The sequence below is a fragment of the Microcaecilia unicolor genome, chromosome 3 (assembly GCF_901765095.1).
Source record: "Microcaecilia unicolor chromosome 3, aMicUni1.1, whole genome shotgun sequence".
Lineage (NCBI taxonomy): Eukaryota > Metazoa > Chordata > Amphibia > Gymnophiona > Siphonopidae > Microcaecilia > Microcaecilia unicolor.
This window is the reverse complement of record NC_044033.1, coordinates 186,034,989-186,058,982: the sequence shown is the minus strand read 5'-3', so window position 1 is coordinate 186,058,982 and position 23,994 is coordinate 186,034,989. Positions and strand designations below refer to the sequence as shown.

Here is a 23,994-nt window from a genome sequence, read left to right as displayed (position 1 = left end):
GTCTGGCATTCCAAGTCCTCCATCCCTCCAACCACTCAATAGGTGACTCCATTTCATTTTAGGCTTCTTCCCACCCCAGCAAAGTCTCACCAGAAGCCTCCTCAAAGTGTTTATCTCCTTCCTAAAAAGACAGAGGAGGTACTGGAGAGCATACAGCTAGCGTGGGACAACCACCATACTATATAGATAGATTGTATCCATCAAAGGCAGAGTACTCCAATGCTCAAGTTGAATTTTGGCTTCGATAAGCAATTTATCTACATTTCATCTGTATAGTGCAGTGGTGTCTGTAGATTACAAGACACCCAGATAATGAAATGAACCACCTGCCCAGCACAACAGAAAGGATGCTCCCCGGTCCCACCGCAGGGAATCTGGCTTTCCCAGAGCCTCAGACTTTATGCAGTTAAGCTGAAAGCCTGAGAAATCACCATATTCCCCCACAGGTTTTCCAAAAGTATAGGAATTGAGGAGTGGGGCTCAGTAATGTAAGCAACTAGGTCATCTTCAAATGCAGCTATTTTAAATTTGTGCTGTCCCCTCTGAAAACCTCTAATCTCTGGATTGGACTGGATTTCCCTAACAAGAGTATCCAGGGTTAGTATAAAGAGAAAAGGAGACAGAGGTCATTCTTGTGGAGTTCCCTCACCTTAAGAGAAAATCTCACTCCGTATGCCTGAAGTGCACCATAAAGGAACCCCCACACCACTCGGTCAAAGGCCTTTTAAGCATCAAAACTAATGAGCAGTGAGGCCCCCCCAAGACTGTGCAGCCTCCAATATCTTCCTCATATTTTTTTTATATAGTTCAACCTCCACAAAACCCATCTGTGGCTCAGCTATCGAAGACGACAGCACCCTAGACAATCTATTAGCTAAGAGCTAACGTTTGCTAACAGTTTAGCTTCATAATTTAAGAGGATGATACAATTCCAGCTGTACCGGATCGTTCCCTGGTTTTAAAAGAACAATAATTTTAGTAGTAATAAGAAGGAATAGGATTAGTCTGCCAGGCCCAATTATGTTCTCCATTGAGGAGCAAGGATCAACCACAAGGGTGGAGAAACTGTATCCGCTACGAGAAGAGTAATGCAACAACAGAGGAGTAGCATGATCAACAGGACTCTTCCAAAAAGCCAAGGAGACGGAGTGTAAAGAAAATATTATTTTATTGTAGAAAAAATGGGACTCGACACAGCACCATGTTTCAGCAACAATGCCTGCCTCAGGAGTCTGTATACAGTGGTAACTTGAAGGTGAAATTTAACAATTATGCAAGGATGAACATACCAAATCAAGTCTTTCAAAAGACTAATGATTTGGTGGGCGTAAATGATACGGTGCAGAGAAAAAAAAACCTCTGAGTCAGTGGAGGGGTAGTGGACGCCAAGCTGAGTTTCGCTGTGACATGGGGCCAAAACGTATATGCACTTCAACCCCTGCATGATCTGATATTACTATCAGCCCAATGGTATTGGAAATGACATTTGTGAAGATTTCCTGTGTAAGTAAGATGTAATCTATCCTGGACACACAACTTGATTTTATAACTGGACATCTATGTGAGAAGTACACTGCATAAAGGCAACAATTAGGTTCCCAGATCCAATCCCAATAGCACACATATTCCAACACACACATTTACACTACTCCAAAACAGGGGCATAGACGCTATGGGGCCACGGGGGCCTGGGCCCCTGTAAATTTGGCCCTGGACCCCCCTACCAACGCCCCTCTCAACCCCCCTGTAAACCTGCCCTTGCCGTCTGTACCTTTGCTGGCGGGGGACCCAACCCCCCGCCAGCCGAAGTCTTTTTCCTGCATTTGGTTTCTTCTGAGTCTGACGTCCTGCTGCACGTACAATGTGCAGGACGTCAGACTCACAGAAACAGAACGAAGCCTTGCTTCGGCTGGCGGGGGGTTGGGTCCCCCGCCAGCAAAGGTACAGACAGCAACAGATGGCGGGCGGGTGGGCCGAGGGGGGGGGGTCAAACTTGTTGGAGGTGGTGCTGGCAGCGGCAGGGGGTGTTGGCAATGGTGGGGCGTGTCGGCAGCGCCGGGGGGGGCTAAAATGTGCCCCCTCACCTCAGCTCTGGCCCACTCTACCGCTGAAGTCCAGATACGTCCCTGCGTCCAAAACAAGTCTCAATGTATGTGTGTACTGTATGTATATTTTATTCAAATAAGGACCAGATTCAGTGAATGGTGCTCAAAGTTAGGTGCCATTATAATCCATGCTACAATCGTATTCTGTAAAGGGCGCTTCAAGTAGAGCACCCTATACAGAATAATAGCTTGGCGTGCTTCCCGCATCAAACTTTGGGTGCGAACACTTATGACTGACATAAACCAGTGTAAATGCTTGCACCCAACAGATGGCAGTTAGGCACGCAAATCCAAGAAGTCTATAACTTTGAGCCTACTTTCTGGGAATACCCCTGACCCACCCATGGCCACACCCCCTTTAGATGTACTGTATGATATTTAGACATGCATATTATAGAATAAGGTGTAGGGCAGATGTGTGTAAGTCTTAATTAGTGACAAGTGTAATTACTTAAATAATTGTTAGCACCCAATTAATTAGTTTAGGCACATCTGCAATCCACACCCAGATTTGAGCAACCTGTACAGAACCTGGCAGTAAGTGTGTCTAGGGCAACTTCCAAACTAAACCACTCTCACTTATTTAAATATTCCCATTTCTATTGACCATCATACAGAACATGGTATATGCTTGTGCAATTCTCTAGAAACCCTTTTCATGTATGTTTAATTTTTTCATTTTTTTTGTTTTCTGTACCCCGCATTATCCAAAAATGTTTGGTTCAATGAAGTTTACATCGTAACATCCACATGTAAAATAGGCTTTTATCTGTGAAGATTTTATAAATTGTTTCCACATTGTCAATCACACAGCCCCAGCAAACATCTGAGAGGATGTTATGGCACATCAGGCCAGCTTCTAAAACCAACTTTATTTTGGGCCATTACAAAGACAAGCAATGATTAAGGGTTTTCATAGGGAGGTACTGGCCTTCAAATAACATTTGTTGATTACAGAAATTGTCCAGCTTGTGTCATGCTTGCACCTGTGTGACCCTTCTGAATCATCACTACCTGAAGCATGGGAAGAGTTTGGGAAACCTTAACATCTCCGAGGAACCTGCTTCTTTGATGTTTCAGTGTCCGAACATCTCGGCAGTCCCTCACCCCTTCATAAAGGGAGTTATGGTGATTGGTGGCTATTTGTGAGAGCAGCCAAAGCTGTGATTCCACAGTATTTAGGTAAATATGGGTAAGAACTAATGTAGATGTATCACCATTGTTTTGAGGGAGAAGGTCTCATCTTCAGCTACAGCAAAATAAAAGTACTGCAGGGAACACCAGTCCTGTACACCTCATTCTAGCAAGTGACTTGTCCTAAGCCATGGAAGGGGAGGGGGGCCTTGCCCTCCCATAGCTGCTCTTCCACTGTCAAAGTTCTGATAGATCCTTAGTAGTTGCGCTCTTGCTCCCTAAGGGAATCATCCTCCCAGGTGGGGACTGCAAGGAGACAATATCTTTCCCCATTTTGCAGTCCTCTTGTACTGCAGGATTACAGGAAGATCTGATTAACAGTCCTGCTCAGAAAACAACTCACTGAGAATCCAGTTGTTCCTGCATCAGTGTCTTGTGACAGTGGGCTCTGTTCCTGGGAAGATCTAATTGGACTCAGGCTGAGGCACGTGTTTTGTTCAAAGCAAGTAGATGGCTAGCTCAAGCAAGAGACAAGATGCTGGGCAGCATATGGCAAAGTGTTACTAGAGATCCACACTGATGATCATTTGTTTTTCAAAGAGGGCAATACAGACCATAATCCCCACCCCCAGCAGAAAGCCCAGGCTGTGTAGAAAGAAGTTCCGCACCTGCTCTCGTCCATTGATGATTCTGACTCTTTGCAACATTTCTGGAAGCTAAAAAGAGTGGGAAACAAATTGGGTTACTTTTTTTTTTTTTAAGGGGGCTTATTCCTTGCCAGGGTTTCTATGCTACTTCCACAGGCCTACGTGTGATGGGAACAAAACTTTAAACTAGCTAAACATTGACCCTCCTGCCCTTCCCCCATCATAGGTATTATGTAAAGGTACACACATAAAAACTTCCTTTTCCTTTCCTATACTGTAAATGGAGTTTTTGCCATTTTCTATTACCTAGAACCAGGGGCGTATCTGGACTCCGGCGGTAGGGGGGGCCAGAGCCAGAGGGAGGGGGCACATTTTAGCCCCCCCCCCCCCGCCGCCCCCGCCCCCCCCCCCCCCCCGCCATTGTCAGAGCCCCCACCGCCACCAATGACTCTCTCCACCCCCCTCCCGCCACCAACCCTCCCCTGCTGCCGTTGCTTACCTTTGCTAGCGGGGGGCCCCAACCCCCGCCAGCCGAGGTCCGCTTCCACCTGCTGCTGCCTTAAAAACTACTTCTTCAGCCGGTGGGGGACCCCAAATCCCCGCCAGCCGTCCCGCGGTGTTTAAAGTTCATCTTCGGCCTCCGTGGCCATGCTGCTGTTGATAGGAGCTGTTGAATCTACTTCGGAGTCTGACGTCGTTGTACGTTGTACGTGCTGCGACGTCAGACTCCGAAGTGTATTCAACAGCGCCTCCTATCAACAGCAGCACGGCCACGGAGGCCGAAGATGAACTTTAAAAACCGCGGGGCGGCTGGCGGGGGTTTGGGGTCCCCCGCCGGCTGAAGAAGTAGTTTTTAAGGCAGCGGCAGGTGGAAGCGGACCTCAGCTGGCGGGGGTTGGTGGTCCCTCGCCAGCAAAAGTAAGCAACGGCAGCGGGGGAGGGTTGATGGCGGTAGGGGGGTCCAGGGCAAAATCTGTGGGGGCCCAGGCCCCTGAGGCCCCACGCAGATACGCCCCTGCCTAGAACCACCTCAGAAATGAGGAACATAAACAGCCTAATATGAGTTTTCTAGGACAGGTGGATTGAAATCAAAGCAAAATAGGCAGAGAAAGAATGTAAAGAATCATGAAAGACTATTTGGATTTTGAAAGAATCCTTAATATGTCTTTTTCTAATTTATCTGTGCAGCTATGCCCTGTTCTGCATCCCAAGTTTTTAGTCATGCCAATAGCTTTCCATATTACATGCTGGAGGGGACACAACTGCCCAAAGCAAAGAAATCCAAGTAGCAATTCAAGCTGTCAGGACTGTGAAAAACTGTTGAAACTGATATAACAGACTAATAATCTGCTAGTGTCTCCTACCATATCAACCAGGGCCACATAGAGAAAGATCCCAGCAGTGACAGCAAAGACCCAGGAAGTGATCGTGGAGGAACTCTGGCTAACAGCTGTGCCAACCACCATGCCCAGGTACCCTAAAAGGGCAGAGACCAGACTGAAAAGAAGCACCTTCCGCATGGGTATCCCTGCCTGCAACAGCACTGCAAAGTCACCTGCCAAGAAAGACACAAAAGGTAAGATTGGCACGCTGCAGCTATATATCAGCACTGGCAGCTGGGCCTGGAAAGCTCTTTGGGGTTGCTTAGGGTTCATCCTTGATAGGGTTACCTTACGTCCGGATTCACCCGGACATAATTTTTAGAGGACTGTCGGGGGTCTGGACAGTTTTTACGAGCCTGCCTATTTGTCTATGTTTGTGGAAAGACATGCTGGTGGGCGGGCCTTCTCTCTCCTCCACCTGAACTTAGCATAACGGGCCTTGGTGGTCTTGTCTGGGTTTCTGGAAAGACATGCTGGCGGGTGGGCCTTCTCTCTTCTCCACCTGAACCTAACGTAACGGGCCTTGGTGGTCTTGTCTGGGTTTCTGGAAAGACATGCTGGCTGGCGGGCGGGCCTTCTCTCCTCCTCCACCTGAACCTAGCGTAACAGGCCTGGGTGGTCTAGTGGCAGGAAATAACCCCACTCTTTCCTGCCCACAGCCGCTGCTTCTTTAAAATGCTTGCTGAAAGTTCAAGCGGTGGCCTCGCAAGCATTTTATTTTGTGTGTCCTCTTTTTTGTCTCCGCAACTATGGCAACCCTAATCCTTGAATCATGAAGCGTCTTCTGGGTTTCCTGCTCCGTAACCCTCTATACGTTTTCAGGTGCAAGGAATGTCAAAGTAAAAAAGAAAGAAGCAACTCAAAAAGCATATCGTTCATCCACATATTTCTTTTTAGGGCCTAGGCTTTGAAATGATCATCCCCCTCCAATTTAATCAGAAGAACTTCCTTTATCTAAATGTAAAATGTTATTGAAAACTCATTTTTTTTCAGCTCTCATTTGTAGCCTCTGCTGAATGTTGCTGGACTGGTTTGTTTATGGATGCATGAGTATGGTTAAGCTGTTTTAATTGATTATATTCTTTCCTATTAATTATGGAGTTCCTTTTTTAATATTTTATTGTAATGTAAACCACTTGAGCTGCATTCAGATATAGCATATATAAAATCTTTTAAACAAACATTCCAGGTGGGGGGAAGTTGGGACATTGCCACTTACCGAGTTCATGGGGTAGTTCATGGCAGAAGACAGCCACAGTGGTGCCAAGACCACTTGAGATACCCCCAGAGAAGGCAGCCCCTGATAGAAAAGAAAGAGGAAATGAAGGGTTAGCTGTCATGAAAGGGGCATTACCAGGGTTATAAAGCACCCCTGCTATATGATTGACAGTCCATCCCTCCAGTCTAGTGGCCATAACAGATTGCTACCTTTCCAGCATCAGTCACTCTCACCAGGGGTGGGCTGACAGGGATCTGGGCCCCTGGCAATAAGGGTCATTGAACTCCCTGGGGTCTCACATCTCCCCCTCCATCCCCCCAGATCCATCAATTGTATCTTCAGATACAATTAGAATTAGAAAAAGTACAGAGAAGGGCAACAAAAATGATAAAGGTGATGGGACTACTTCCCTATGCAGAAGGGCTCTTCAGCTTGGAGAAAAGACGGCAGAGGGCAGATATGATATGATAGAGGTCTATAAAAAATAATGAGTTGAGTAGAATGGATAGACATGAATTACTTCTTTACTCTTTCTAAAAATACTAGGACTAGCAAAACAGTAAATTCAAGACAAACTGAAGAAAATATTTCTCCACTCAATATGTAATTAAACTCTGAAATTCTATGCCAGAGAATGTGGTAAAAGCAGTTAGCTTAGCAGGGTTTAAAAAAGGGTTGGATAACTTCCTAAAAGAAATGTCCATAAGCCATTCTTAAGATGGACTTGGGGAAAATCCACCGCTTATTTCTAGGATAAGCAGCATAAAATGTATTCTACTATTTTGGGATCTTGCCAGGTACTTGTAACCTGGATTGACCACTGTTGGAAACAGGATGTTAGGCTTGATGGACCTTCAGTCTGTCCCAGTATGGCAATGCTTATGTTCTTACGTTCCCCCCCTCCCCCCCCCCCCCCAGGTGCAACTTCTCCCTCCCTCCACAACCTAGTCCAACATCTCTGCCTTCTTCCCTGCCTTTCCCAGGTCCAACATCTCTCTCCCCCTGAGGCCAACATCTCCCCTTCTCTCCTCTATCCCTAGATTCAGCTCTCCCCCTCCCCTGCATTTACCTCAAAAGTTCCTTTCTCCGTACAGGGTCCTAGTATAGGCTGTGTGCCACTGACTAGAACCTTCTCTCTGCCGCAGCCCACCTCTTTCTGATGTAGCTTCCTGTTTCTGCAAAGGCAGGCCGCGTCAGAGAAGGTTCTAGTTAGCGGCAGACAGCTTTTGCCGGCACGCTGTATAGAGAAAGGAACTTTTGAGGTAAACATGTGTGTGTGGGGGGGAGGGGTGTCAGAGACACAGGAAATGCCTGAGCAGGGGAGGAGGTGAGAGAGGAGGAGTGTAAGACCCAGGGATGGAGGGGAGAGAGATTTCAGTTATATGGGGAGGAGGTACAGGACCCCCTAACTGCTGTGAGCCCTTGGGCACTGACCATTCCCCTACTCTTACAGTTCAAATTAGCTGATGTAGTAGTGTTCTCTGAGGACAAGCAGGCTGTGTTATTCCCACATGTGAGTGACATCGTCTGACAGAGCCCCGGTTTGGACACTGAATCGCTAGTAATAAAGAAAATTCTAGCAGCGTCCCACCACATATTCACTGGTGCCTTCCCGCGTGATGCTCAAGTGTGGGTTTCTCAGTCTTTTTTTCCTAGCTGTTTAAATGGCCTGTCTGGGGCTAACCAGGGATATTCAGCATCACTTAACTGGACAGTACTGCTGAATATCCTCTCTGATTACCCATGCAGAGCTGAGAGGACACATTTTGTAGTCTTCTCCTCACGCTGTGTTTTTCAAAGTTTCTTCACTTTTGCGAGTGCCTTCCCCCACGGCTAATTATCTCCCTTATTTTATTTATTTTTCCTGTCTTTCCCTTCCTCTTATTTGTCATCATTTAGAATGAGGGGTCTTTTCTGCATCCCAACCTCCAATCTCTGGCCCTCACGGTTTGGATGTTGCGAACTTATAACTTGAATCCCTTGGATTGCCTTATATGGTGCTTAGCCCTGCCCACTGCATCCCAGAATGCACTGGGCAAGGGCTGGGTGCTGCCATTTTGAGAAGGCGGGTCCAGAGGTAGTAAAGAGGTGTTGCTCTTGCCCTCCTGCTTCCAAAATTTTAAGGTATGGGGAGGGGAGGGGGTCACTAGACCACCAGGGAAAGTTTTGTGTGGGAGGGGGGGGTCAGGAGACTGAATGGGGGGGGGGGGTTTGGGGTTCACTGGACCAGCAGTGAGTTTTTATGGGGAGGCCTGGGAGGGGCTGCAGGGGGGGTTTCGGGGTCCACTGGACCACCAGGGATTTGTTGCCTGGGGGTCAGGGAGGCCGGGACAGGGTCCACTGGACCACCAGGGAAGTTTTTAGGTCTTGGGGAGGGGGGAGGGTTGGGTTGGGTCTATGGCGATCTACTGTCAAATGCATTTGACAGCTCCGGGTCACAAACAGTGACCGATGCACAAAGAGGAATCTGTGCATCTCTTTTACATGCGATCCTCTTTGTGCAGTGGTCGCTGTTTACAATTGGTAAGTTTTATTGAGGCAGCTTTATCTAACAGCTGCCTCTGTGCATCAGCCATAGAGTCAATCTTTTGTTACCTTTATTTTGAATGGTTCATTCTGTCAGAGTTCCTAGTAAGGATTCCTGAGGCTTGAAGAAACAAGAATTAGGATTGCTCAGGGTCGTTGTACCTCCAAGAAGTGCATCCAGCACAACAGGGCGCACAAGGATTACTGAAAACACAGAGCCAATCAAGAAACAGGAACTAAGATTAGCAGAAATATGAGAAAGAGCTTTGCATGGACTGACTCTCAAGATGCAGAGTATCTCCTCCTGGAAGACAACTGCCTTCCAACCTAAAGCTCATAGTTTTAAGCCTGGCTGGTGCCAGCCTTTAACACTGGAAAAAAAGGCTAAAATTTAATGGCACTGTGATTCAAATGCACATCCCTAGGATACAGTGTCCCATTTCTTACCGATTGCTAATCCATCTGTAAAATTGTGTATCCCATCTCCTAGAATCACCATCCATGCGATGCTCACTGTGCTCACATTCCTAATGTCTGGACTGTGCGAATGCCCTGGGTGCTGGTAATGCTCATTAGCTGACATATTGTGTATGCTCTGAGGTTTAGGATCTTCTGTCTCTTCTTCCTCACTATGTACTTGCAGCGAGCAGTGCTGTGCCTCACTGTTGTCTCCCTCTGGCTCTGAACTCTGTTGGTACTCGTCATGCTCTGTGGGAAAAGAAATAAGCATCTATTTTCTTTTTATTTTTTAATTCAACTAGAACAAAGTGGGGGCCATAGCACAAGTTCATAGTACAGAGAAAGATAACTTCAAGGAACAAAGTAGGAAGATTGATCCTGCTCTGCCTCCACAGGTGTATCCTTTGGTGCTCTGTAGATAAACAAATGTGCGGGGGCTCTCCATCTTAATATACATGTCAAACTCAAACAAATGAGAGCTCAATGTGGTTCTGTCTGCAGAGGAGGAAGCAGCAAGTAAGAACCTCCTGATAACTGGAGGATAACATACAGGGGTAATAACGACAAAGTTAAGAGGGAATATTGGCTTAGGAGTAACCTAAGGAAGTATTATTTCACAGAAAGGGTGGTGGGGGGGTGGAATGGCCTCCCGGTGGAGGTGGTGGAGTCGAGGACTGTTCCAGAATTTAAAAAGGCATGGGATAAGCATGTGGGATCGCTTAGGAACAGGAAGAATTAGGGGTTACAGAGGATGGGCAGACTGGATGGGTCATATGGCCTTTATCTGCTGTCATGTTTCTATGTTTCTATAACATGTAATTAAACTCTGGAATTCATTGCCAGAGAATGTGGTAAAGGCGGTTAGCTTAGCAGGGTTTAAAAAAGGCCTGGACGGCTTCCTAAAAGAAAAGTCCATAGAACATTATTACATTGACTTGGGGAAAATCCACTGCTTATTTCTGGGATATGCAGCATAAAATGTATTGAACCTTTTTGGGATCTTGCCAGGTATTTGTGACCTGGATTGGCCACTGTTGGAAACAGAAAGCTGGGTTTGATGGATCTTTGGCCTGGCCCAGTGTGGCAATACTTATGTACTTATGGGTGGGAAGAATAGATAGACTTCTATGAGCAGTAGTAACTCTGGTTCCACCTACACACACACACTTCTTTCAGTAAGCAACTAAATTACCAAGGCAAAAATCTGCCGTAGAAGCCACCAACTTAGTGCCACTGAAAAGACCCTAGCTAAGTGTCTAGTTAGCCTATGTTTTATTCCTTCCCAGTCCAGAGCTCAAGCTGTGTGAAAGCTCAGGTACCTACTTTATCATTATTTCTGATGGTACTTGGAGTATTCCTCTGGTGAATCTCACCTGCAGCAGAGATCACCTGTAATGCTGTTGTTACATTTTCATCTTCTCCAGAGCCGGAAACTCTCATTCGTTTGGTCCGAGATTGTCTCTATGTACACGAAACAAACAAGCATGTCACAAGCCTGACCATTATTCATGCACACAAGTCTATCTTCCCCTCTCCCCCCACCAAGTACTATACAGCCACTGACTACTCACTGTCTCTGAGCCCAACTCGGGGAAGAATGTCTGTAAAAGTGGCAGCTGAGGATGTGAAAGATGTACTTCGGATAGTCAAATATATAGAGAATCCCCAGAAAATAGACTTAAGCTAGATTTAGCTCACACCTTTTTCAGTTGTAGCTCAGTTACATTCAGGTAGGGTAAGTATTTTTCCTATTCCCCAGAGTATTTACAAGCTAAGGGGTTGATATTCTGAGCGATTTAAGCGGACAGGAGAGACTCCTAGCTGTTTAAATGGCCTGTCTGGGGCTAACCAGGGATATTCAGCATCACTTAACTGGACAGTACTGCTGAATATCCTCTCTGATTACCCATGCCAAAAGCTTACCGAGCGTTCAATGTTTACCATGCAAAAAAGGAAAAATCTTACTCATCCCAATACCCAAAGATACAAAGAAAAGTGCAAGCGAAATAACCAATTACAGACCAGTAGCATCCATACCACTAATAACCAAAATAACCGAAGGGATGGTAACAAAACAACTCACAAACTATCTAAACAAGTTCTCAATACTGCATGATGCCCAATCAGGATTCCGATCGAACCACAGCACAGAAACAGTACTAATTACCCTAATGACTAAATTCAAACAAATGATCGCAACCGGCAACAATATACTCCTCCTACAATTAAACATGTCAAGTGCCTTTGATATGGTTGACCACGGAATTCTATTGCACATACTTGAATATTTTGGCATTGGAGGAAGTGTCCTAAACTGGTTCAAGGGGTTCCTAACCCTGCGTTCATATCAAGTCACATCAAACTCAACTACGTCAGCTTCATGGACACCTGAATGTGGAGTACCACAAGGGTCACCCCTCTCACCAACCATTTTCAACATAATGATGATCCCATTGGCAAAACTCCTACCAAATCATAACCTCAACCCATATATATACGCCGACGATGTAACAATATACATCTCTTTCAAACAAGACATCAAAGAAATATCCAATGAAATTAACCAAAGTCTACACATCATGAACACCTGGGCAGATGCATTTCAATTGAAACTAAACGCGGAAAAAACTCAATGCCTAATACTCACCTCCCAATACAACACGAATGAATTTACCGCCTTAAACACACCAAAACTAAACCTTCTAATCTCAGAAACTTTAAAAATCCTTGGAGTCACTATTGATCGCCATCTAACACTCAAAACCCATGCAAACAACACAACCAAGAAGATGTTCTACTGCATGTGGAAACTGAAAAGAATAAGACCATTCTTCCCAAGAACTGTCTTCCGCAACCTAGTGCAATCCCTCATACTTAGCCATCTGGATTACTGCAATTCACTATACGCAAGTTGTAAAGAGCAAATACTGAGGAAACTTCAAACAGCCCAGAACACAGCAGCCAAACTCATCTTTGGAAAACCAAAATACAAAAGTGCAAAACCCTTACGAGAGAAGCTACACTGGCTTCCACTTAAGGAACGCATTACTTTTAAAGTATACACATTAGTCCACAAAACTATCCACGGTGAAGCTCCAGCCTACATGTCTGACTTAATAGACCTACCACCCAGAAACGCTAAAAGATCATCTCGAACTTTCCTTAACCTCCACTTCCCTAATTGCAAAGGAATAAAATACAAAGCACTGCACGCATCAACCTTTTCTTACATAAGCACAGGAGTGTGGTAGCCGTGTTAGTCCACTCTTAAGGTTATCAATAGAAATCAAACAAAATAAAACATGGAAAAGAAAATAAGATGATAAAAGGTATCATCTTATTTTCTTTTCCATGTTTTATTTTGTTTGATTTCTATTGATAGCCTTACATAAGCACGCAATTCTGGAATATACTACCACGCAACTTGAAAACGATCCACGAACTAACCAACTTCCGCAAACTACTGAAGACTCATCTCTTTGATAAAATTTATTAAGGATCAATACACATGAAGCCCACACTCACTGTTTCAGAAATACACCAATACATTCTCTTCTGAACACCCATCCCCCGTAATTTTATCACATTTATACCTCTACTCACAGAAAATGTTATACCGAATGTTCTTTTGCTAATGTTCTATTACCCTATCAATTTCCCGTTGTCTCTTTCCACTGTTCCATTGTTCTTTTCCTTGTCCTATTCCCCAACGATACTTTGACTTTGTCTTCACTTAACTTCTCACAATGTAAGCCATAACTGATTTGTAACAAATTGTATTTCCATTATTTACAATGTATTGTAAGCCACACTGAGCCTGCAAATAGGTGGGAAAATGTGGGATACAAATGCAATAAAATAAAATAAATAAATAAAATACAATTTTACAACAGGTCTGAAACTGTCATTACAGGGAACGGCCTGCTCCCCATGGTAAGCACTGAGGACTCCCACCCCCAAGACCTAAAACCTTTGCTGGTGGTCTGGTAGACCCCACCCCCCCTGGCTCCAGCCCTGGCCCCCCCACACCCCCAGGTTACTTTGTGAGCAGTAAAGAATCAAGAAGAGTTAGGGAGGTACAATCGTAGCTGGTTAGCAGAGATTTTTAATCTGCTAACTGGCTGAGCAACCACATAAAGTAAGGACAGAAAAAAGGCTGTCCTAACTTTGTGTGTTGACGGCAACCGGGAACTGGTCTTTAACTCGCTCTTCTCAGTGACGGGGATCGCATTATGGAACTCACTCCCTCTGGCTATCAGAGCAGAGAATAACTACCTCAGCTTCTGAAGGACGAAGCTAAAAACCTTCTTCTTCCCAAAGACTGCTATATAATACTCACCGATCCCCTAATGGACTTTAGAAATATCAAATTTAACACAGACTATAGTTATACCGTATAATGCTCTATAATATTATATCTAACAAATAAGAATGTATTCACCCAATATCCTACTTATAAAACTGTAACTGTTGTTCCACTAATGTTGTAAACCGCACTGAACCCTAAACAGGGGATATTAGCGGTATATAAGACCTAAATTCAATTGAATATCAGTCGGTGCCTGGTTACCTTCCAGGTAGCAACTTCAGCTGCCCCGCCTCACAATCCCCCTCTCACAGTGGTGTGCTGGAGCCGGCTCACACCGGCTCGCAAGAGCCGGTTGTTACATTTTGTACCGACTTGCGAGCCGGTTGTTTCCTACTGCGAGCCGGCTCTCCTCCCGCCCGCCCGATCAATCAATCGTCCACCCGATCCGGACCCTCACTGTAACCGACCGTCACCTGACTCTTCTAATTCTTCAGCGGGGCAGGCACTCTTGCCTGCCCGCTACCAGCGCTGACTCTCCCCTGCCGGTTTGCGCTTTAAAAATGGCCACCGACACTTCCAGAGGCGGCCTCGCGAGACTTCTACTGAAGTCTCTGCGGCCATTTGAAACGCGAACCGGCAGGGGAGAGTTAGCGCTGGTAGCGGGCAGGCAAGACTGCCTGCCCCGCCGAAGAATTAGAAGAGTCAGGTCGGCGAGGGACGGGATGGATCCGGAGGGAGGGAGGGAGGGAGAAGTCGCCGGTGAAGATTTCGGGAGGGGCGGCAGGGGAGAGAAGGGCATGGGTGGATGGAGGGGAGAGAACTAAGGGTTGCGCTGGAAATGGGTGCATGCAGGGCAGGGGAGAGGAGGGTCACTGCTGGACATGGGTGGATGGAGGACAGGGGAAAGGAGGGTCACTGCTGGACATGGGTGCATGCAGGGCAGGGGAGAGGAGGGTCACTGCTGGACATGGGTGGATGGAGGACAGGGGAAAGGAGGGTCACTGCTGGACATGGGTGCATGCAGGGCAGGGGAGAGGAGGGTCACTGCTGGACATGGGTGGATGGAGGACAGGGGAAAGGAGGGTCAATGCTGGACATGGGTGCATCAAGCAGGGCAGGGGAGAGGAGGGTCACTGCTGGACATGGGTGCATGCAGGGCAGGGGAGAGGAGGATCACTGCTGGACATGGGTGCATGCAGGGGAGAGGAGGGGAGAGAGAAGAAATGCTGGACATGGATGGAGGGGAGAGAAGAGTGAGGAAGGAGATGAGATGAGGTAAAAGGAAGAGAGGAGAAAAACTGCACATGGATGAAGAAAATAGGCAGAAGCTGAGGACCAGAAATGAAGAAGAAAGGAGGAAAGGAAAGAAATAAATGGAAAGGAAGCCCTGGAAATGAGTTAAGAGGACAAATAGCAGCAGAATCGGATACTGGGCCAGCATGATCAGAAAAACAGTCACCAGACAACAAAGGTAGAAAAAAAAACATTTTATTTTCATTATAGTGTTTGGAATATGTTCACTTTGAGAATCAGGTGCTCAACATTAAAAGTTTATATTTATTTACGGCATTGTATCGCACATTAAACATGAATTAGATTGGAACCTGGGATCATTTAATTTTTTTTCATGGAGGAATGCATTGCCACCCCCACCCCAGGCTCTCTCCCCGGCCATAGCCAGCTCTGCAATTTTGGGGGGGGGGGGGGGGGGCGCAGAGGGGGACCGTGGAGAGAGCCTGTTGTTAAACATTTACCAGCACATCACTGCCCTCTAACCTCCCCCCCCCACCAACTGTAAGTAACTCTGCTTTCTTGCTCCTGCCCCTAGCAGCAGCATCTGGAAAACGACTGCTGTGACCCCTCGCGGCAGCCATATTGAGGAAGCTGCTGCTAGGGGAAGGAGTGAGGGGGGTTCGCTACTGGCCCTATTGCCCCCACTAGACCAGTATTTCCCAAGTCAGTCCTGGAGTACTCCCTTGCCAGTTAGGTTTTCAGGATATGCATAAAATTGATTTGCATACACTGCCTTCTTTATATGCATAGTCATTGTGGATATCCTGAAAACCTGACTGGCAAGGGAGTACTCCAGGACTGACTTGGGAAACACTAGACCAGAGCACCAGGGATTGAAGGTAGGTATGAGGGGGGAGGGAGGGAGGTACTTAAGGTCTTGGGCCTGGGGGAGGGGGGAAGGAAGAAGGGGGACCAGTTTGAGGGAGCCTGAGGAGGCTTAGAGGGCTGCTAATGACCCTGCAAAATTATGCAGGTCCTGACCAATATTCAGCTGAGGCCCTGCATAACTGTCTTCTACAGGCCCCAGGTGTATATTGTTTGGGACCTGCATAAGCTCTGACAGACAGCGCAGCACCCTTTAGCCCCAGATAATCAGTGTTGTGGTCCACACATGGCGTGGCACTGAAAATCGAGGGCTAATCTAGCCAGCAACGGTCAGTGTTTTACAAAAATGCTGACTGCTGCCAGCTGAATAGTGACTGGTAAGTTTATACCTGAGGCAATGGAGTGTTAAGTGATTTGCCCGAGATCACAAGAAGCAAAGTGGGATTTGAATGCTGGCTTTCCTGGTTCTCAGCCTGCGGCTCTAACCACCAACCTATTCTTCTTCATTCCAGGCTAGGTTACTGCTAAATCCTGAGAATGGCTTAAATTTTGCAGTGTAAATGTGTTATATTTTTCTGCTGCACCTGGTTTCTGTGTTGTGTTGTGTTGTATTGCTATTGGATTTTGTGTTTATTTCTAAAATTATTGTTGTGCTAGCTAGTCTGTATTATTGCCAGGTTGCCAAACAGTGCCAACAGGGCAGTAGTGAGAGTCAGTGAGATGCAAGAGTGTATAAAAAAAGGAGGTGAACAATACAAATGCTAATTTAGAAAAGGTGATAATGCCTCATTGCAAATTATTCTTGCCACAAACTCATGACAGATAATTGCAGTTTGGTAAAACAGACAATAATTCTAGTTTTTATGCAGTCCTCTTCTGAAAGTTGTTGTTCTTATTCAGTTCTTCGGTTCATGCATATATGTATAAAATCTTTGTTCCTCTTAAGCCATTTTCATTAAGAAAAATTATTATACATAATTCACCTTGGGCCTGCATAAGACAGTTATGCGGGGCCTTGGCTGAATACTGGCCAGGACCTGCATAATTTTGCAGGGTCATTAGCAGCCGTCTGAGACCCCTCGGGCCCCCTCAAAATGGTCCCCCTCCTTCTTCCCCCCTCCAGGCCCCCTCCTTCTTTCTCCCCCTCCAGCCCATGACCTTAAATACCTCCCCCCCATCTTAGTAGGTCTCCCTCTCATGTCTATCTGATTATTTATAGTTCTTATTCTGTTCGGGACAGTATGTTTTCCATTCTATTCAGCTTTAATTTTGAAAAAAAACCAATTTGTTACTTCTAGTTCTCACAAGCTAGAACAGACAATGGTGCTCCTTCTGTAATCTAAGAGTGGGGGGGGGGGGGGGGGGAAGGTGGCTCTCATTCACACTTCCCCTACTGAAGAAATAGGGGGGGGGACAAGGGGCGATATACCACCTTTCTGTGCTACAACCAAAGCGGCTTTACATTTATTATATACAGGTTCTTTCTCTGTCCCTAGTGGGCTCACAATCTAAGTTCTTGTACCTGGGGCAATGGAGGGTTAAGTGACCTTCCCAGGGTCTCAGGGAGCTACCGTGGGAATTGAACCCAGTCTCTCCATTCTTAACCCACTGCCACAGGCGGTCGGTGGCCCAACTGTTTGGGGAGGCTAAAGGGGGCGGGGTTAGGGGTGGGGCCAGGGGTGGAGCTTAAATCCATAATTGTCTGATAACACACAGAAAAAAATAAATAAATAAAAAGTCACAATTAATACCTTTTATTAAATTTAGATATTAGATATGTATCATATGTCAAAGAATAAAGTGGTTGCTCAAAGCATATTCTAAGCACAATCGCTCAACTGCAAAACACTATGCACAACTTTGTGCAAAAACACACTCAGAACCTTACTGTACCATAAATATTACACTGGGCAGAACCTAATACACCAATATACCACCCATACGGAAAATGCAGACCGTCAACAATATGAAATAAGGGATCATATCATCACAATTCTCATGTAGAGCCACAAAACACCCTAATTGATGTTTAATGTGGGATAAAATGCCATAAATAAGTAAATAAATATAAACTTTTAATGTTGAGCACCTGATTCTCAAAGTGGACATATTCCAAACACTATAATGAAAATAAAATGATCTTTTCTACCTTTGTTGTCTGGTTGTCCGATTCTGCTGCTATCTGTTCTTAATGCAGGTCAGGAAGTCATCCTGGTTAAATATCTCCCTGGCAACCCAGCCAACCCCCCCTCCCCCTGCTCTCCCAGCAGTAAGGTAAACAAACCATAAATCAATTTCTACAATTGGTTACACAAGGCTAGAGGGCTTTCACTGCAGCTCCTGCTGTGAGGATGGAGGTAAATCAACAATTTAAACCTCTCAGAGCACAGCAGGGGAGGCTTAGCCTGTCCAAGCCTCTTATACCGGGCGCCTATGCCCACTGCACTAACCATTAGGCTATGCCTCCTGATCCCCAACACTTTTCCCTCTCCCATGACACCTGGCACTGCGATACATATAGACCAATGTGCCCCCCCCCCCCCCCACACACATACTCACGCACACATGCTTTCCCATAACCACTGCTTCTTCCTCCTTCTGGCCCACACAGGCAGCTTGCCAGCATTGACTGATGTCTTTCTGTGCACAATTCTTTTTATTTTCTTTTTTTAGTATTTATTTTAAAATGTGCTCAAACAAATGTCCATTATCAGTACAGTTACAAACAGTGCAAATGGATTATCCTTGACATCTACTAATAGACTATCTGCTGTAAATAACAACTTAATTGGAAAATAGTATAAGTACATAAGTATTGCCATACTGGGAAAGACCAAAGGTCCATCAAGCCCAGCATCCTGTTTCCAACAGTGGCCAATCCAGATCACAAATACCTGGCAAGATCCCAAACAAGTACAAAACATTTTATACTGCTTATCCCAGAAATAGTGGATTTTCCCCAAGTCCATTTAATAACGGTCTATGGACTTTTCCTTTAGGAAGCCGTCCAAACCTTTTTTAAACTCCACTAAGCTAACCGCCTTTATCACATTCTCTGGCAATGAATTCCAGAGTTTAATTACACGTTGAGTGAAGAAAATTTTTCTCTGATTCGTTTTAAATGTACTACATTGTAGCTTCATCGCATGCCCCCTAGTCCTAGTATTTTTGGAATACAGAGCGAACACCCCTCTCTAATAGAGAAACAACTTTCAATTCACATTGCTTTAGCACTTTTAGATAGTAATCACTCTCCTGATGCATTATATCCTCACATCCATTCCACATACGTCCAACACCTCTCTTGCTGTCACCCACTCTCCCCCTCATTCATATCCCCCCCCCCCCCCAGGCTGTACAGGGATGGCCACAAAGTTTAAAATCATGAGCAGGCAACAAATATCAGTAGACCATATTAGGGAAATGTATATTATGTAGGCATCTTAATTGCATAATGAGACCATAAATACAAGAAGTGGCGCCGATCAAACGGCAGTCGCTTTCCCTTCTCTCTCCTGATCTCAAAGCTGTTAACCTTTTTTAGTTTCCTGTGCCATAATTCCATAGTTGGGCTGCCTTCCAAGGTCTAGAACTGTAATATGATTTTTTTCAGTAGGATCAGGGCAATGCAAAGATATCTGCAAGTGATAGGGGATATGCCCTGATCCAACAAAGGTTGACAATGTCCCAAAAGCAACACACTGTAGTCCCAATCCACCTCGTGTTGGATGGTGGTCTCCAACATTGCAAGACCTGGGTCCACAGTGTTAGTTTTGAACATTCCAGGAAATGGTGCAGGAGGGTGCCAGATTGTGACTTATATTTAACACCAATTGAAGCTTGGCTACTGTTTGTTGTGTGAACACTATTTTTCTCGCAGAAATATTAAGTGTGTATTTGGTGTGTAAGTTCAATAAACAGATTTAAACATATTTAACATATCATCCCACAACTTCAAACGACTCCTCTGTGCTCTAGTGATATACGCCCTATGCAGTGTTTTAAACTGTGTCTCGTAGTTCCACCATTTTGAGAAAGGAAAAGGTAGAAACAAATAAGGCAGGTAAAAGAGAACCTGTAAAATTTTGTCCCATATCCAACACTCACAAAGATTAGAAATGTCCTGTCTATCTGCAGTATCCCGAATCATCTTGGTCCATGTTGATAAACTATTGAGTAGGGGGGACAGAGGCAAACTGGACATCCGATTTGGTTGGTACCCAATCATTATCATATTTATGAGATAAAAATTCATAATAGTGATGAGCCTGATAAAAAGCCCATTGGTAGGTGCAGGACAAGTCCCATCATTTCTGAAATGTCAAACAAATAGAAATTCTCCCCCCCCCCCTTGCAGGAGCTGTTAAAATGAGGAGCATCCCCAGTCCTCCCAGAGGCTAAAAGCCGAGGCCCCCACCCCGGGAAAAATCTGGGTTTCCCACCAGTGTAATAAAACAGGATGCCCTCAGAGTACCTTGTAGTCTCATTCTTCACCACCTCCAAGCTTGTCAGAAAGGTTTCATGAAAATGGTCCTCCTCAAAATTCCCTCCAAAAAGGAGAGTCTCCATGTAAAAGATTTATCAGAGAATATGGCCAACAGCGTAACAGCTTCAGGAGAAAACATTTCTGGACTCCTGTGACCATCTCATGAATCCAGCGCAGCAATGCTGCCACATTATTTATTCGAAGATCCAGAAAGCTTAAACCTCTCTGTGACTTACCTAGAATTAATTTAGAATATCCAATCCGAGATGCCTTTCCCCACCAAACAAACTTGCAGAAGGTGGCCCTTAAGGCCAGCTCCTCCTTACGCTGAACCCAGATGGGTAGAGCTTGTAATGGGTATAGTAGTTTAGGAATCATTATCATTTTACCAATGCTACCCTCCCCATAAGAGATAAGGTAAAATCTATCCATTTCTGACAAAGATTTAATTTTCGCTATCCCATCCATTATATTTTGCTGGTACATTACCAACTCTGAGGGGTGTAAATAAATACCCAAATATTTCTGTGATTGGCAGCTTCCTATGCCACTCTTCCACCCCTCCCCCCTGTAATGACATGACATCTGACTTGACACAATTGACCTTCAGCCCCAAGAATGTACTAAACTGGTGGACTAAATCTAGGAGTCTAGGTAAATTCTCAGGAGCCCTATTCACATAAAGAAGCATATAATTTGTGAACATACTTAGACGGATCTCCATACTTCCTATATCTAGACCTTGGATATCTAGATCTTGCCTGATTCTGGCTGCTAGAGGTTCTAGAGCTCAAAAGAAAAGCAACAGGGAGAATGGACTTCCCTGCCTCATTCCCCTCCATAAATGTGCATTAACTATCAATTTGGCCTGAGGTGCGGTGTATACTGTCTGTACCCATTGAACAAAGTTACCATTAAGGCCATATCTTTCCACCACCCAAAACAAATGTGGCCAGAGGACACTGTCAAAGGTGTTTTCAATATCTAAATAACCACTTGGTTCTTTTGTCCTTGGTTGTCATGTAGGGCCATCATAACTTTACATGGGTTCATAGACACATATCGCCCTGGTACAAAACCCACCTGATCTTCACGTATAACTAGTAGGAAGTCTATTTGTTCAGTCTACCCAAAAGCACTGCCGCCAGAATCTTGACATCTTGATTAGGTAACGATATAGAGCAGTAAGAGCCTGGTTGTTCCAAATCCTTCCCTGGTTTCAGAAGGATCATATAGGAAGATGATGGGGTTGTAAAAGCCTATTACACATGCAACTCAAGGAAGGAATCACCAACTCGCTCAGAATTTTGTAATATTCCGAGCCTGGTGTCTTAGTTGATGCTTGATGGCAGACTGAAGCGCTGTCGTGGGTGGTTAAGGTCTCCGACTTGTTCAGCAGTAAACTGAAGAAGCTGCAGGTTGGAGAAAAAAAGCAGTGCAGGCAGTTTTGTCTATAGAACCCTCACTGTAAAGTTTCTCACAAAACTTCACAAATTGCTGGGAGATCTGATCAATATTGAGCAGGCGAGTCCCTGTGTCATCCCTCAGGCTAGTAATCAACTGGGGTTTTTTTCTTGACGGTCTCACCAAATTAGCAAGTAATTTACCTGACTTTCCTCCACAATTATACAACTTGTGTCTTTGAAAGTATAATTGTCAATTTCTAATGCTCTTGTAGAAAATGGTTATAAAATATTGTATGGTTGGTACTATACACCACAGAGACTAGCTAGAATGTTTAAAGGGAGGTCGGCTCTCTGTTGGCGTCAATGTGAAATGATAGGAGATATGGCTCATATATGGTGGGCCTGCCCTCACGCTCAGCAGTACTGGACAAGAGTGGTGAGGTTGATTGCAAGTATAACGAAATCAAACTTTCCTATGACTATGGACTTTTGCTTGTTGCATATGCGACCCCAGGGGTCCAGAAAATATACATACCAACTGGCCACTCAGATATTGGTGGCTGGCAGATTGGTGCTAGCAGCGGCATGGAAACAACAAACTTAACCAGGACTTAAGACTATTATAAGGAAATTGGACTATATTTGCTTGATGTCTAAGTTGACGGCGATGCGACAGGGTCGCCTGGTAACATATCATCAAATATGGGACCCATATACTGAATGGTTGGCGCAGCCGGACCCTGCCTTGCCAGTTAATTAATAGGAAGGGGGGGAGGGAGGGTGGGGGAGGGGGCATGGGATGAATAGGGGGGATTATAGAATATTAGGAACAAAACAAAATTTATGTTGATATTGAAGAGTGAAATGGAGACACTGTTTGTTCATAAGTTTTTTATGTGCGATTTGTGTATGTTCAATAAATATAAATAAACATTAAAAAAAAAAAGAAAGTATAATTGTCTTTCAGTTCCTTGGGACAAGAGCTCTTCTATTTCCTTTCTAACCCTTGTGAGCTGCTGTTTGGTATTTTGATCTAATTTGGCAACATGGGTTCGCCAGAGTTTATGTAACTCCCTGGTAAGCGAAACCAGTTTCCCTTCTCTAAGCTACTTAGCGTGGGCTTGATAGCTCATGATGTGACCCCTCAAGACAGCTTTAGAGACTTCCCAGTAGAGCACTGGGCCAACGTCATCTGGGTTGTTAGTACTTTCATACTCCTGCCATTGTTTCCTAAGATAAATGTGGAACTTCGGATCCTGATAAAGACAGGAAGAGAGCTTTCAAACTGTATCGGTATATTTATTCATAAAGTTTAGGGTGGCAATCACAAGTGCATGATCTAACACAGTGGGTACATCAATACGCATACGCACTTTTCAAGATGGGGGAGCACACCCTGTGAAAACAGTAAATAATCTAACTGAGCATAAACATTGTGCACATGGGAGTATTAAGTGAAATCAATTTCATTTGGGTGATAAGTATGCCACATGTCCATAGCAGCCAACTGTTACGTGATAAAATTCACACCTTTAAGAGTATGGTCCCTACCCCTTCTTTCTGAGGTTTACGGTCCAGCAAGGGGTTCATAGTAATGTTAAAATCCCCTCCAATAAATAATTGATAATCGGGGTAATTTGCCAACTGAGATACCAGGGTTGAAAAAAAATCTGCGATTGTAAGCATTTGGCATATACACTGAGCGTAATAATAGCTTCTGTCCCCATAGTTCCCCCAACACTATCCTATATCTGCTATCTTATCCCTCATTGTTTTACTAGCCATTAAGCCCCTAAAAACGGGCGAGTATTGCAGCCCTCCTCTCTCCTCTGGCCTCACCCCATCCACCGATCCTCCCCCCCCCCCATATCCAGTGACCCTCCTCTTTCCCTTGGCCTCCCCCCTCCCCCCATGTCCAGCAACCCTCCTCTGTGCCCTGCTCTCACCCCAAGTCCAGCAACCATCCCCCCTGTCCTCCCCTCATGTCCAGCTACCCTCATCGCCGCCGCTCCCTCCCCCCTCCGTGCCGGGCCCCCTGCACTGACCTGACAGCACCTCTCACCTCCGTGTGAAAGCTCTGCAGGCAGCAGCAGATCGGGGGGCCCGATACAGAGGGGGGCGGGAGTGGCGGCGGGGGAGGGTGGAGGTTGTTTCGCGCGATGTTCCTTTCCAGGCGGCAGCAGCGGCGTCTGACAATTCGACT

General features: G+C 45.3%; 1 protein-coding gene across 3 annotated transcripts in view; it reads right to left on the bottom strand.

The window, feature by feature from the left end:
- Positions 1 to 2,195: 2,195 nt before the first annotated feature.
- Positions 2,196 to 23,994, bottom strand: part of SLC39A5 (solute carrier family 39 member 5) — a 54,224-nt gene continuing 32,425 nt past the window's right edge. The window contains exons 7-11 of one of the 3 annotated variants that reach the window (XM_030195241.1): positions 10,846 to 10,933; positions 9,461 to 9,721; positions 6,488 to 6,568; positions 5,251 to 5,441; positions 2,196 to 3,955 (exon numbers count right to left, since the gene is read on the bottom strand). In XM_030195241.1, the coding sequence (XP_030051101.1) occupies positions 3,803 to 3,955; positions 5,251 to 5,441; positions 6,488 to 6,568; positions 9,461 to 9,721; positions 10,846 to 10,933 (774 nt within the window). In that variant the 3' untranslated portion in view covers positions 2,196 to 3,802. The remainder of the gene's footprint in view (positions 3,956 to 5,250; positions 5,442 to 6,487; positions 6,569 to 9,460; positions 9,722 to 10,845; positions 10,934 to 23,994) is intronic. The other 2 variants (XM_030195242.1, XM_030195243.1) reach the window with 2 other exon arrangements.